The sequence below is a fragment of the Lolium perenne genome, chromosome 2 (assembly GCF_019359855.2).
Source record: "Lolium perenne isolate Kyuss_39 chromosome 2, Kyuss_2.0, whole genome shotgun sequence".
Lineage (NCBI taxonomy): Eukaryota > Viridiplantae > Streptophyta > Magnoliopsida > Poales > Poaceae > Lolium > Lolium perenne.
The window spans coordinates 141,309,109-141,323,591 of record NC_067245.2 but is presented as its reverse complement, the minus strand read 5'-3'; the positions used below and the strand labels follow the sequence as shown (position 1 = coordinate 141,323,591).

The 14,483-nt window shown below is 42.0% G+C and overlaps 1 protein-coding gene across 1 annotated transcript; it reads right to left on the bottom strand.

Annotated features, from left to right (window-relative positions):
• Positions 1 to 695: 695 nt before the first annotated feature.
• Positions 696 to 1,521, bottom strand: LOC139835613 (uncharacterized). Its single transcript, XM_071825473.1, has 2 exons — positions 947 to 1,521; positions 696 to 753 (listed from the first exon to the last, which is right to left on the bottom strand). The coding sequence occupies exons 1-2, from the start codon at positions 1,519 to 1,521 to the stop codon at positions 696 to 698; spliced, it is 633 nt and encodes a 210-aa protein (XP_071681574.1).
• Positions 1,522 to 14,483: the final 12,962 nt, after the last annotated feature.

The window sequence follows — 14,483 nt, the reverse complement described above, 5'->3', positions numbered from 1 at the left end:
TCTTGTAGTTGCGGATGCTTGCAAGGGGTATAATCACAAGTATGTATTAGTCCTAGGAAGGGCGGTGCATTAGCATAGGTTCACCCACACAACACTTATCAAAACAATGAAGATTAATTAGCTATATGAAGCGAAAGCACTAGACTAAAATCCCGTGTGTCCTCAAGAACGTTTGGTCATTATAAGTAAACAAACCGGCTTGTCCTTTGTGCTAAAAAGGATTGGGCCACTCGCTGCAATTGTTACTCTCGTATTTTACTTACTCGTAGTTTATTCATCTGCTACATCAAAACCCCCTGAATACTTGTCTGTGAGCATTTACAGTGAATCCTTCATCGAAACTGCTTGTCAACACCTTCTGCTCCTCGTTGGGATCGACATTCTTACTTATCGAAAATACTACGATACACCCCCTATACTTGTGGGTCATCAATATGGCGCACGGTTCGGCAGTGAAGCTCCTGGAATCAAGTCAATTTGGTGTTCTATACCACGAATAGGTGGTAGTCCAGGTGGCACATCCTGTGGGAACACATCAATGAATTCCTGCAAAAGGTTAGCAACCGCTGGTGGCAAAGAAGGAGGCATATCCTCAAATGAAAACAGAACTTCTTTGCAAATAATAGCATAGCATTAAGTAGTGTTCACATCAAGTTCAACAATATCAGATTTGCTAGCAAGCAAACAAGGATTTTTTAAACGAATTTCAGTAGCATGGTTTGAATCAGATTTAGTATTAGTCTTATGTGGCACAAAATCTGCAACAACAATCTGATTTCCACTCTTATGCTTCTCCTCATTTTTTACTCTACTAGCTCTAGCAAGATCATATTTTACTATTTTTTCAGGAGTCATAGGTTTGAGACCAATTTTCTTTCCATCATGCATAAGTAAATACTGATTAGTTCTACCATTATGAACATATTCTCTATCAAATTTCCAAGGTCTACCAAGTAACAAAGAACAAGCTTGCATAGGTACAACATCACAATCTACAAAATCAGAATATGTACCAATAGTAAAATGCACACGTGTAGTTCTTGTTACCTTGATCTTCCGAGAGCTCTCAAACCATTGAATGTAATATGGATGTGTGCGTTGTCTCGTAGGTAGAGAAAGCTTCTCCACCATGTCAACGCTGGCCAGATTATTGTAGCTCCCTCCATCAATGATGATCCGTATAGCTTGCTCTTTTACAATGCCTCGTGTTTGGAATAGATTGTGGCGTTGATCATGCTCAGCTTTGCTCAATTGCACGCTTAACACACGCTGTGCAACTAAGCTCCTGTACTGATCAGCAGTGTCAGCTTCCATTACCTTCATCTCTCTCTCAGAATCAAAATTGGCACCATCACGTGCAGCAATAAGGGCCAATGTATCTTCATCAAAGTCACTTGCAGAATCATATTCTCCATCTTCACGCACCAACATCACACGCTTGGTTATGCATTCTCTCTCTATGTGACCAAATCCCAAGCATTTGCGACATTGAATGTCGCGCATCTTCCCCGTGGAAGCCATGGAAGATGAACTCCGAGGAGGACCAGCAGATGGTGGTGGAGTAGCAGCAGGTGGTGCTCGTGATGCAGGCGCGGTGTACTTGGAGGTAGTAGGTGCTTGTGCAGTCCCACAAGATGGTGGCGCTGATTGTCGCATAGACCACGGCGATGTACGACCTGCAGAAATATTAGCTCTTCTCCATGGTGGTTGACGATCATGCACTTCACGTTCAGCTTTGCAAGAAAGATGAAACAAGCGATTATTAGTGTTGTACTCCTTATAATCTAGAATATGCCGAATCTCTTTATTCAAACCACCAAAGAAACGTGCAAGCATAGCCTCATTATCCTCTACAATACCATAGTGAATCATGCCAGTTTGAAGTCTTCTACAGAATTTTTTCCTTGTTCTAAGCGAGTCAATTTTTTCAGCTAATCACGTTGATAATGTGGAGGAACAAAATGAGTACGCATAGCAAGTTTTAAACCAACCCAAGTAGTAGGAATATTTGCTGGATGTGCTCTACAATATTCAGACCATCAAATAGAAGCAAAATCTTTGAAATCACAAGTAGCAGCACTAACACGTAAGTGATCAGGGTATTTTAAACATGCAAAGCGTTGTTCTACTTCCAATTCCCATGTAAGATATGCATCAAGATTATATCTACCCTCAAATGGCGGAATATTCCCAGGCCGGCACTGCCTCATGCTGGTCGACACTACCGCCCCGAAGATAGATGTACGATCCACGTTGCCCGCAACTATATCCTTTGGCTTCTATGTATCTTATGTTAGGCCTAAACTACCCCTACTTAGTGGCTGATACGTCTCCAACGTATCTATAATTTCTGATGTTCCATGCTAGTTTTATGACAATACCTACATGTTTTGCTCACACTTTATAATGATTTTATGCATTTTCTGGAACTAACCTATTAACAAGATGCCGAAGTGCCAGTTCCTGTTTTCTGCTGTTTTTGGTTCCAGAAAGGCTGTTCGGGCAATATTCTCGGAATTCGACGAAACAAAAGCCAAACATCTTATTTTACCGAGACGGACCAGAACACCGAAGGGGAGATGGAGTGGAGGCCCAGGGCCCCCACACCATAGGTCGGCGCGACAAAGAGGGGGGGGCGTGCCGCCCTATGGGGTGGGCCCCCCAGGCACCTCCTTGCACCGCCTCTTCGCCTATATAATCTCTCGTGACCTAAAAACCCGATATCAATTGACGAAACTCCAGAAAGACTCCAGGGACGCCACCGCCATCGCGAAACTCCATTTCGGGGGACAGAAGTCTCTGTTCCGGCACGCCGCCGGAACGGGGAATTTCCCCCGGAGTCACCTCCATCGACAACACCACCATCTTCATCGCCATTGCTGTCTCCTATGATGAGGAGGGAGTAGTTCTCCCCCGAGGCTGAGGGCTCTACCGGTAGCTATGTGGTTCATCTCTCTCTCCCATGGTGTGATCTTTATGTGATCATGAGCTTTGTATCACTATTAATCTATGTGCTACTCTAGTGATGTTATTAAAGTTGTCTATTCCTCCTCCATGATGTAATGTTGACAGTGTGTGCATCATGTAGTACTTGGCGTAGGTTATGATTGTAATCTCTTGTAGATTATGAAGTTAACTATTACTATGATAGTATTGATGTGATATATTCCCCCTTTCATAGCTATTGTTGACAGTGTGTATGCTATGTTAGTACTCGGTCTAAATTGCAATGGTCTATTATGCACACTAGAGGTTACTTTAATATGAACTCCGGACGTTGTGGAGCTTGTTTACTCCGGCTTGAGGTGTGCTTTTATAGCCCTACACAATGAATGGTGTTTGTTATCCAACAAGAGAGTGTGAGAAAGTAGCACAAGTGAAGAGAAGTTATTTATTTATGTGATCATTGTTGAGAGTGTCCACTAGTGAAAGTATGATCCCTAGGCCTTGTTTCCAAATATCGAATCACCGTTTATTTACTGTTCTACTACATGTTTACTTGCTGCCATATTTATTTCAGATTGTTTTTACCACTCATATTCATCCATATCACTTGCATCTTACTATCTCTTCGCCGAACTAGTGCACCTATACATCTGACAAGTCTATTAGGTGTGTTGGGGACACAAGAGACTTCTTGTATTGTAATTGCAGGGTTGCTTGAGAGGGATATCTTTGACCTCTACCTCCCTGAGTTCGATAAACCTTGGGTGATTCACTTAAGGGAAACTTGCTGCTGCTCTACAAACCTCTGCTCTTGGAGGCCCAACACTGTCTACAGGAATAGAAGCGTGCGTAGACATCAAGCTATTTTCTGGCGCCGTTGCCGGGGTGGTAAGGTAAAAGGTGTTCACATCCTCCGATTACTAAGCTATTTCCTAGCACTGTTGCCGGTGTGTGAGTGCTCGAAGCTATTTCCTTTAGATCCTGCAATTGCATCTTTTTGTTTCTTGTTTTTATTTTTAACTAGTTAGGCATAATGGAAAACAACAGTGAGCTTTTTAATCTATTTCCTGAGTTAAGACATGAATTGTGTGATGCGAAAATTAAAAAACCTATGGAACCTTATTTGCATGCTACTAGCAATGTTATTAGTATGAACGCAATTACTGCTAATGCTATGGAGAAGTCTAAGCTTGGGGAAGCTAGTTTTTATGATCTTTTTAGCTTCCCATCTTTAGGGGAGAAAATTTTCTCTGATAATACTTTATCTCCCATATGCGATAACTCTAATGATTCTTGTGATATTTTAAATCCACCTACTGAAAGTATTCCTTTCAAGATACCTATGAAAATTGTTGAACTTGCTATGAACAATTACTATTTTGGAGATGGGACTGTCCATCCTAGTGATCATTTACTCTTTATACATGAATTATGCGAGTTGTTTGAGAGTGCAGGTATTTCAAAAGACCAAGTTAAGAGGAAGCTAATCTCTATATCTCTGAAGGGAAGAGCTGCGGAATGGTATAAGATGCTGAAGAATGGTCGATCTCTTGGTTGGGAGGAAATTGTATCTCTCTTTTATTATAAATTTTATCCTCCTCATGAAGTGCATATTGATAGGAATTACATTTATAACTTTTATCCTCGTGATGGAGAGAGTATTTCCCAAGCATGGGGGAAATTGAAGTCACTAATTCTCAAATGTCCCATTCATGAGCTCCCCCGCAACGTTATTATTAATAATTTTTATGCAAGGCTTTCAGGACACCACAAGGACTATCTAGATGCCTGTTTGGAGGGATCTTTCACAAGCAAGGAGGTTGAAACTAGATGGGATCTTCTTGAAAGAATTCAGGAGAATACTGAAGATTGGGAGAACGACAAAGGTAAAGAATCAGGTATAAACTATGAATATGAATGCATTAAGTATTTCATTGAAACCGTTGATTTTCAAGAGCTTAGTGCTAAATATGGTCTTGATCCTCAAATTATGGTCGATTGCTATAGAGCCTTTGCTTCTCATATTAATGTTCCTAAAGAAAATTGGTAAAGCGTATCGTGAACCTTTCAAAGACACTTGCATGGAAAATGAAATTGTTGTTAATGATTGCAATGAACATGCCCAAACTTCTGAAAATACTATCTCTTATAAGCATGTTAATTTTTGTGGAATGCATAGACCTTGTGGAATTAATCAAATTGAAGATGAATTTTGTATCCATCATAGGAATGAAAAAACTAGAAAGTGGTTTAGGGCTCTAGATGATCTTGGTAAAAAAGTTTGTGCCCTCTATCCTTTTATTTGTGAACTTTGCCATAGAGTGGGTCATTTTAATTTTCAATGCTCCTCCAATGATAATTCGAACCCCATGAGTGCTGCAAATTTGTATTGTGATGATGAAATCCTTCCTAATCAGCATGATGAACTTACTTTATTTTTGGGGTCTGAAGAGTTATCAAGAAAAATTTCTTTGTTACATATGAGTGATCTTGATATTAATAGTGTCCTGCATGGGTGTCTTTCTTATTGCATTGATAATTGCCATACAAATACTTACATACAAAATATTCTAGAAGATGACACTTTGCCAAAATATGATAGGACCGCTGTGTGTTTTAAACTTATTAATGAAAAGGAGGAATCCTCCCAAGTTTCTTCTATTGTTTCTGGAAATAAATCAGGTTATGTGGAGAAGCCTCCCTTCAAGCCTCTTCATCCTAAAGAAGGGAACGAGGAGAAGGAAAAGAAGAAGAAGGGAACGAAGAAGAAGAAGAAGAAGAGGGGAAATAAAAAGAAAGAGGTAACAACATATCCCCGCGTTTATGAGATAACAAAAGGTAACCGTAAGTATGTTGCTCCTAATGATTATTATGATAATGAATCTGAGTACAATGATCTTCCTATGCTCTTTACCTACATTAGTGATCATGATTTAGAAGAGCACACTACTTTTGATATTGAAAATCTCTGGGAAACTAATTCTGAAAATTATGATGTCAATAATTGCCATAGTATCAGTACTATCCATGCTTCCTCCCATAATGATATAGAAAGCTCTAAGCTTGGGGATGAGGTGTTTGAAAATCCTTTTGCTACTGATGATTATATGTTTGATACATCTCCTTCTAGTAACAATGATGGTATGGTTACAGATGAACATACTGTGGAAGATAACTATTCTATTATTTATGATGACACTATGCCTCCAATCTTTGACAATTATTATAAAGAATGCTATGACACAGGTTATAATTATCCTTATGAAACTTGTAATAGTTATGATGGGATTGTCAAAAACCATTCCCTTAGTATGCAACTTGTTTACCATGTTCAAATTCTTGATAATGATCCTGTTCCAATTACTATTAATGAGAAGAGTTCTTCTTATGCCAAAATTAATGATACTTTTATGCATATGAACCATGATAAGAATGTTTTAAGTGATGGTTATATTGTGGATTTCATCAATGATGCTACTGAAAGTTATTATGAGAGAGGGAAACATGGTTATATGCATCTTAATAATATTAAGTTTCCCCTCTTTATGTTGAGAATCTTGAAGTTGCGCTTGTGCTGCCTTTCTATGCTTGTTGCATTATGCTTACATGACTTGTTTATTTACAAGATTCCTTTTCATAGGAAGTGGGTTAGGCTTAAATTTTTTTCATACTTGCTTTTTGATGCTCTCTTTGCTTCAATTCTCATCCTTATGTGAGCATCATTAAAATTGCTGAGCCCATCTTAATGGCTATAAAGAAAAGCGCTTATGGGAGACAACCCATTATTTTACTACAACACTTTTGTTTTATATTTGGGTCTTGGAAGTTGTTTCTACTGTAGCAACCTCTCCTTATCTTTATTTTATTGCATTGTTGTGCCAAGTAAAGTCTTTGTTAGTAAGATTGATACTAGATTTGGATTACTGCGCAGAAACAGATTTCTTGCTGTCACGAATTTGAGTAGCCCTCTCTGTAGGTAACTCAGAAAAATCTGCCAATTTTTGTGTGTGATCCTCAGATATGTACGCAACTTTCATTAAATTTGAGCTTTTTCTTCTGAGCAAGTTAAGTGCCCCTAAAAAATTCGTCTTTACGGACTGTTCTGTTTTGACAGATTCTGCCTTTTATTTCGCATTGCCTCTTTTGCTATGTTGAATGGATTTCTTTGTTCCATTAACTTTCAGTAGCTTTGAGCAATGTCCAGAAGTGTTAAGAATGATTGTGTCACCTCTGAATATGTGAATTTTTGATTATGCACTAACCCTCTAATGAGTTTGTTTTGAGTTTGGTGTGGAGGAAGTTTTCAAGGGTCAAGAGAGGAGGATGATACAATATGATCAAGAAGAGTGAAAAGTCTAAGCTTGGGGATGCCCCGTGGTTCATCCCTGCATATTTCAAGAAGACTCAAGCATCTAAGCTTGGGGATGCCCTAGGCACCCCCTTCTTCATCGACAACTTATCAAGTCACCTCTAGTGAAACTATATTTTTATTCCATCACATCTTATGTGCTTTACTTGGAGCGTCTGTATGTTTTTGTTTTTGTTTTTGTTTGTGTTTGAATAAAATCGGATCCTAGCATTCTTTGTGTGGGAGAGAGACACGCTCCGCTGTAGCATATGAACACTGGTGTTCTTAGCTTTACTTTTAATGTTCATAGCGAAGGTTGAAACTGCTTCGTTCATTGTTATTTGGTTGGAAACAGAAAATGCTTCATGTGGTAATTGGTATATTGTCTTGAATAATTCGATACTTGGCAATTGTTTTGCTCAAATAGATCATATTTAAGCTCTTGCATCATGTACTTTTCACCCATTAATGAAGAACTACCATAGAGCTTGTTGAAATTTGGTTTGCATGATTGGTCTCTCTAAAGTCTAGATATTTTCTGGTGAGGTGTTTGAACAACAAGGAAGACAGTGTAGAGTCTTATAATGCCTGTAATATGTTCTTATGTAAGTTTTGCTGTACCGGTTCATACTTGTGTTTGCTTCAAACAACCTTGCTAGTCCAAAGCCTTGTATTGAGAGGGAATACTTCTCGTGCATCCAAATCCTTGAGCCAAAAACTATGCCATTTGTGTCCACCATACCTACCTACTGCATGGTATTTCTCTGCCATTCCAAAGTATATTACTTGAGTGCTACCTTTAAAATTCCATTCTTTGTCTTTGCAATATATATCTCATGGGAAAATAGCTTAAAAAATATTGCGGTAAAGAATATGTAGCTTATGTATCTTATTTCTTATAAGTTGCTTGTTGAGCGGTAACCATGTTTCTGGGGACGCCATCAACTATTACACCTTTGTTGAATATCATGTGAGTTGCTATGCATGTTCGTCTTGTCTGAAGTAAGGGTGATTTATCATGATCAAATGGTTTGAGTATGCATATTGTTAGAGAAGAACATTGGGCCGCTAACTAAAGCCATGTATCATGGTGGAAGTTTCAGTTTGGACATTAATCCTCAATCTCTTATGAGAATATTATCTGTTGTTGAATGCTTATGCATTAAAGAGGAGTCCATTATCTGTTTTCTATGTTGTCCCGGTATGGATGTCCTTATTTGAGATTTATCAAAAATGAGAAATCAAATGCGATCTATCTCCTTGGACCTTTGTACAGGCGGCATAGAGTTACCCCTTTGTGACACTTGGTTGAAACATATGTTATGCAATGATAATCCATGTAAATCCAAGCTAATTAGGACAAGGTGCGAGCACTATTGGTATTCTATGCATGAGGCTTGCAACTTATAGGATGTCTTATGCATAACACATACGAATTATTACTACCGTTGACAAAATTGTTTCTATGTTTTCAAAATAAAAGCTCTAGCACAAAAATAGTAATCCATGCTTCCCTCTGCGAAAGGGCCTTTCTTTTACTTTATGTTGAGTCAGTTTACCTACCTCTTTCTATCTTAGAAGCAAACACTTGTGTCAACTGTGTGCATTGATTCCTACATACTTGCTTATTTGCATTCATCATACTACTTTGTGTTGACAATTATCCATGAGATATACATGTTGAAGTTGAAAGCAACCGCTGAAACTTATATCTTCCTTTGTGTTGCTTCAAAACTTTCTACTAAGAATTTATTGCTTTATGAGTTAACACCTATGCAAGTCTTATTGATGCTTGTCTTGAAAGTACTATTCATGAAAAGTCTTTGCTATATGATTCAATTGTTTAATCATTGTTTTTACCATTGCTTTGAATCACTTCATTCACCTCATATGCTTTACAATAGTATGATCAAGATTATGTAAGTAGCATGTCACTTCAGAAATTATTCTTTTTATCGTTTACCTACTCGAGGGCGAGTAGGAACTAAGCTTGGAGATGCTTGATACGTCTCCAACGTATCTATAATTTCTGATGTTCCATGCTAGTTTTATGACAATACCAACATGTTTTGCTCACACTTTATAATGATTTTATGCATTTTCCGGAACTAACCTATTAACAAGATGCCGAAGTGCCAGTTCCTGTTTTCTGCTGTTTTTGGTTCCAGAAAGGCTGTTCGGGCAATATTCTCGGAATTCGACGAAACAAAAGCCAAACATCTTATTTTACCGAGACGGACCAGAACACCGAAGGGGAGACGGAGTGGAGGCCCAGGGCCCCCACACCATAGGCCGGCGCGGCCAAGAGGGGGGCACGCCGCCCTATGGGGTGGGTCCCCCAGGCACCTCCTTGTGCCAACTCTTCGCCTATATAATCTCTCGCAACCTAAAAACCCGATATCAATTGACGAAACTACAGAAAGACTCCAGGGACGCCGCCGCCATCGCGAAACTTCGTTTCAGGGACAGAAGTCTCTGTTCCGGCACGCCGCCGGAACGGGGAATTGCCCCCAGTCACCTCCATCGACACCACCACCATCTTCATCGCCATTGCTGTCTCCTATGATGAGGAGGGAGTAGTTCTCCCCCGAGGCTGAGGGCTCTACCGGTAGCTATGTGGTTCATCTCTTTCTCCCATGGTGTGATCTTTATGTGATCATGAGCTTTGTATCACTATTAATCTATGTGCTACTCTAGTGATGTTATTAAAGTAGTCTATTCCTCCTCCATGATTTAATGTTGACAGTGTGTGCATCATGTAGTACTTGGCATAGGTTATGATTGTAATCTCTTGTAGATTATGAAGTTAACTATTACTATGATAGTATTGATGTGATCTATTCCCCCTTTCATAGCTATTGTTGACAGTGTGTATGCTATGTTAGTACTCGGTCTAAATTGCAATGGTCTATTATGCACTCTAGAGGTTACTTTAATATGAACTCCGGACGTTGTGGAGCTTGTTTACTCCGGCTTGAGGTGTGCTTTTATAGCCCTACACAATGAATGGTGTTTGTTATCCAACAAGAGAGTGTGAGAAAGTAGCACAAGTGAAGAGAAGTTATTTATTTATGTGATCATTGTTGAGAGTGTCCACTAGTGAAAGTATGATCCCTAGGCCTTGTTTCCAAATATCGAATCACCGTTTATTTACTGTTCTACTACATGTTTACTTGCTGCCATATTTATTTCAGATTGTTTTTACCACTCATATTCATCCATATCACTTGCATCTTTCTATATCTTCGCCGAACTAGTGCACCTATACATCTGACAAGTCTATTAGGGGTGTTGGGGACACAAGAGACTTCTTGTATCGTAATTGCAGGGTTGCTTGAGAGGGATATCTTTGAACTCTACCTCCCTGAGTTCGATAAACCTTGGGTGATTCACTTAAGGGAAACTTGTTGCTGCTCTACAAACCTCTGCTCTTGGAGGCTCAACACTGTCTACAGGAATAGAAGCGTGCGTAGACATCAGTGGCTCCCTGTAAATAGGCTCTCACCTCCCCCTTCATTAGACTAGAGATAGAATTGAGATGAACTTGGCTTGTGCCACACTAGTAGGAAACTAGCTCTAGATGGGATGCTATTATGTGGCGCACTGATTTTGCGTGCGCTACAGAAATTATTTCTGTGGCGCACCAGACACGGTGCACCATAGAAATAGCTTAATTTTGTGGCACACCTGGCGCGCATGCGCCACATAAATGTGGTGGGCCCCACACCCGGCCAACCCCAATCATTGGTGTCACTATTTCTATGGCGCACACTTTATGTGGCGCACCAGCCCCTGTGCCCCACAGAATTAAGACATTCTGTGGTGTAGCGGGCCTTGTGCGCCACATAAATAAGACATTCTGTGGCGCACTGGTCCTGGTGCGCGACAAAATTAGCAAACCAGATCTACAAAAGTGCCAACCCCCCACCTACCACACTACCAAAGCCATTCTTCTTCCTCCTCCATCTAGCTCGTCTCCCCCTTCTCTCTCATCCCATTTTGGCCATACTTTTCACTTGCTTTGGTGCTTATTGCACTTACTTTGGTTGATACATAATTGGTGGTGAGGAGAAGGCTCTCCATACTCTCTCTTCCTCTCCAAATCATCGATCGCGGTCTCGTCTCGGTATCGAATCTACAAGGTGAGTAGTTGGAGGGGACATGCATATGCATGTCGATCTTGTGTGACCGTCGGTGTGTATGGATGCTTGTTGCAGGTGAAGAGCTTGTGTGTGTGCCGGTGTGGTGCATGGATGTTTGCCAAAACATTGATTCATTTCCATTTCGGCAAATTTTTGCACTGCCCATACGTCCTACCTTCATACGTCCTACCTTCATACGTCCTACCTTTAGGAGAGGTCATGCTGAATTTTTCCGCTCTATCTATACCTTTACGAGAGGTCCATGCATGTGTGTGCATGTGTTGCGGTTCGAGTTTTCTGCTCTATGTATACCACTAGAAGGCAACCATGGTCCTCACGATGAGTTCCGCTCGAATCTATAGATACAAGAAAGACACGAAGGAGGACATGATTCGGAACAATAGGCACCAAATAAAATGTCCGTGTCGATCATGCAAACTCGTGCGCTGGATAAACCCTGGTTCCGCACAATTGGAGGAGTACCTGCTGACGCACGGTTTCATGCGGGATAACTAGACGCGGCCGGCCCTAACAAATGGTGCGCATGTAGACCATGGCGAGCGAGATGACGAAGCACCACATGTCGGCGGAGAAGACCATCATGAAGAAGAAGTGGGCGGAGAAGATCATCATGAAGAAGAAGATGCCGGCAGAAAAGATCATCATGAAGAAGAAGATTCCGGCGCGACCTTGCTAATTTCGGCCTTACGGGACTCGCATGTTCAAGATCTGCTCCTCCAGGAGATGAGCAACGACAGAGCTGCAGCCAGAGAGAGATAGAGAGCCAAGCTGGCACAAATGGAGAAAGACGGGATGACTCCGATCTTTCCTGGGTGCCGTCCGCAGGATACGCACTTGCATGTAATGCTTGATTATCTACAGATGAAGACGCAAAACAAATGGACCGACTCCAGCGTCAGCAAGAACTTGAAATTCTGGCATGATCGTCTCCTAGAGGGGAACACATTGCCAAGTAGTATCGAGGAGGCCAAGAAAGTCGTGTGTCCACTTGACTTACCGCACGAAAAATACCACGCCTGCATTAATGATTGCGTGATTTATCGGGGTGAGTATAAGGACATAACCACATGTCCGGTGTGCGGCCACGAACGATACAAGGCTGGGAACAAGAAGGTACCTCGAAAAGTGGCATGGTACTTTCCTATCAAAGTCACTAAGGAAGCAAAGCTCATGCAATGGCAAGTGGAAAGGGAGAAACCCAAAGAAGATCCGGAGATGGGCTATATCCTGACACACCCTCCAGACGCTGGCCAGTGGGAAGCATTGGACATCGCCTTCCCTAGGTTCGGGGGCGACGCAAGGAACATCAAGACTCAATCCGTTCGGCAACCAGAGTAGCACGCATAGCACCTGGCCTGTGTTTGTATGGACTTACAACCTACCCCCGTGGCTGTGCACCAAGCAAAGGTACATACACCTGAGTATTCTCATTCAGGGGCCGAAACAACCAGGTGTCGACATGCATTTGTATCTCGGACTGTTGAAAGATGAGTTAGACATGTTGTGGAGGACGCCACCCCATACGTGGGATGCGTACACTAGAACTTATTTCGATATGAGAGCCGCGATGATCACGACGGTCATGGACTATCCTGGTTACGCATATGTATCTGCCCAGGTCAGCCACGGATTCTGCGGCTATGTGAAGTACATGGACGAGACCCCGCATCTATAGCTACCAAGGATCCTGGATCCTTGAAAACCGTGTACCTAGGTGCTCGAAGGTGGCTTCGCTTGGATCACTCGTGGAGAAAATGCGGTGATCTGTTCAATGGTAAAGATGAGCCCGATGGAGCCCCGCGCCCGAGGAGCGGCGCAGAAATCGACGATCTTTTGAAAAATTGGAAGGAGTGCCCAACGCCAGGAAAGAAGCGACCAAAGCCAGAGCCGCTGCTCGGTGTATGGAAAGCGAGGTCTGTTTTCCATGACTTGGAGTGCTGGAAGGTCGTCCACACGCCCCATAGCATCGATGTCATGCACATTACAAAGAACGTTACCCAGAGTTAGCTTGGCACTCTTTGCAACTCGGAAAAGTCCAAGCATGGGACGAAAGCAAGATACGATCTGAAATATCTTGGCATCAGGAAAGGTCTTCAAGCCCCCGATACTGATGACGATGATGATGATCAGATGGAAGGGACTCAACGTCTCCGCAAAAGGGCTAAGAAGAACGCGGTGGTGCTTCCCGCTGCCTTCTTCACAACGAGTCCGGAGGACCTCGAGCAGTTTTTCAGGTGCCTCCTAGGAGTGAAAGTTCCTCACGATTACTCGGGGAATATGAGCAGATATCTGGACGTAGCGAATAAGAGGTTCACCGGGATGAAGTCTCATGATTGTCACGTGCTCATGACGCAGATACTTCCCGTTACGATCCGAAGGATAATGGACGAGCATGTCCGTGATATGCTGTTTGGCCTTTGCAACTTTTTCGACGTTATCACCGGGAAGTTGATCGGCGTGAGGCAGCTCAAGATGCTACAGGATGAGATCGTGGTGATACTATGCGAGCTCGAGATTTACTTCGCGCCCGCATTCTATGATATATGCGTCCATCTCCTTCTCCATGTCATTGATGACATCAGGCAGCTCGGCCCGACGTTCCTCCACAACATGATGTCGTTCGAAAGGCAGAACGGTGTCATGAAAGGATATGTTCGCAACAGGGCCCATCCAGACGCAAGCATGGCTAAGGGGTTTCTAACCTACGAGTGCATCTCCTTCTGGCAGAATTATCTAAGCACCAAGGTCAACCAGGATGTTGGTCTTCCCACCAGGACACACCTCGGCAGGCTCGCTGGAGTCGGTGACCACGAGGGCTACCGCTCAGTCCATGTTGGCATTGACAATCGACGCGACGACTTTGAAAGAGCTCACCGGGTCGTGCTAAAACACTTGAAATTGATTGAACCTTTGATGGAAGAGCATAAAAGCATAATCGAGCAGAATTACATCGATATGGGATGACCGAGGAAGATGGGAGATGTAACCAAAGAGCACAACTCCAGCTTCACGCGTTGGTTGAAGGA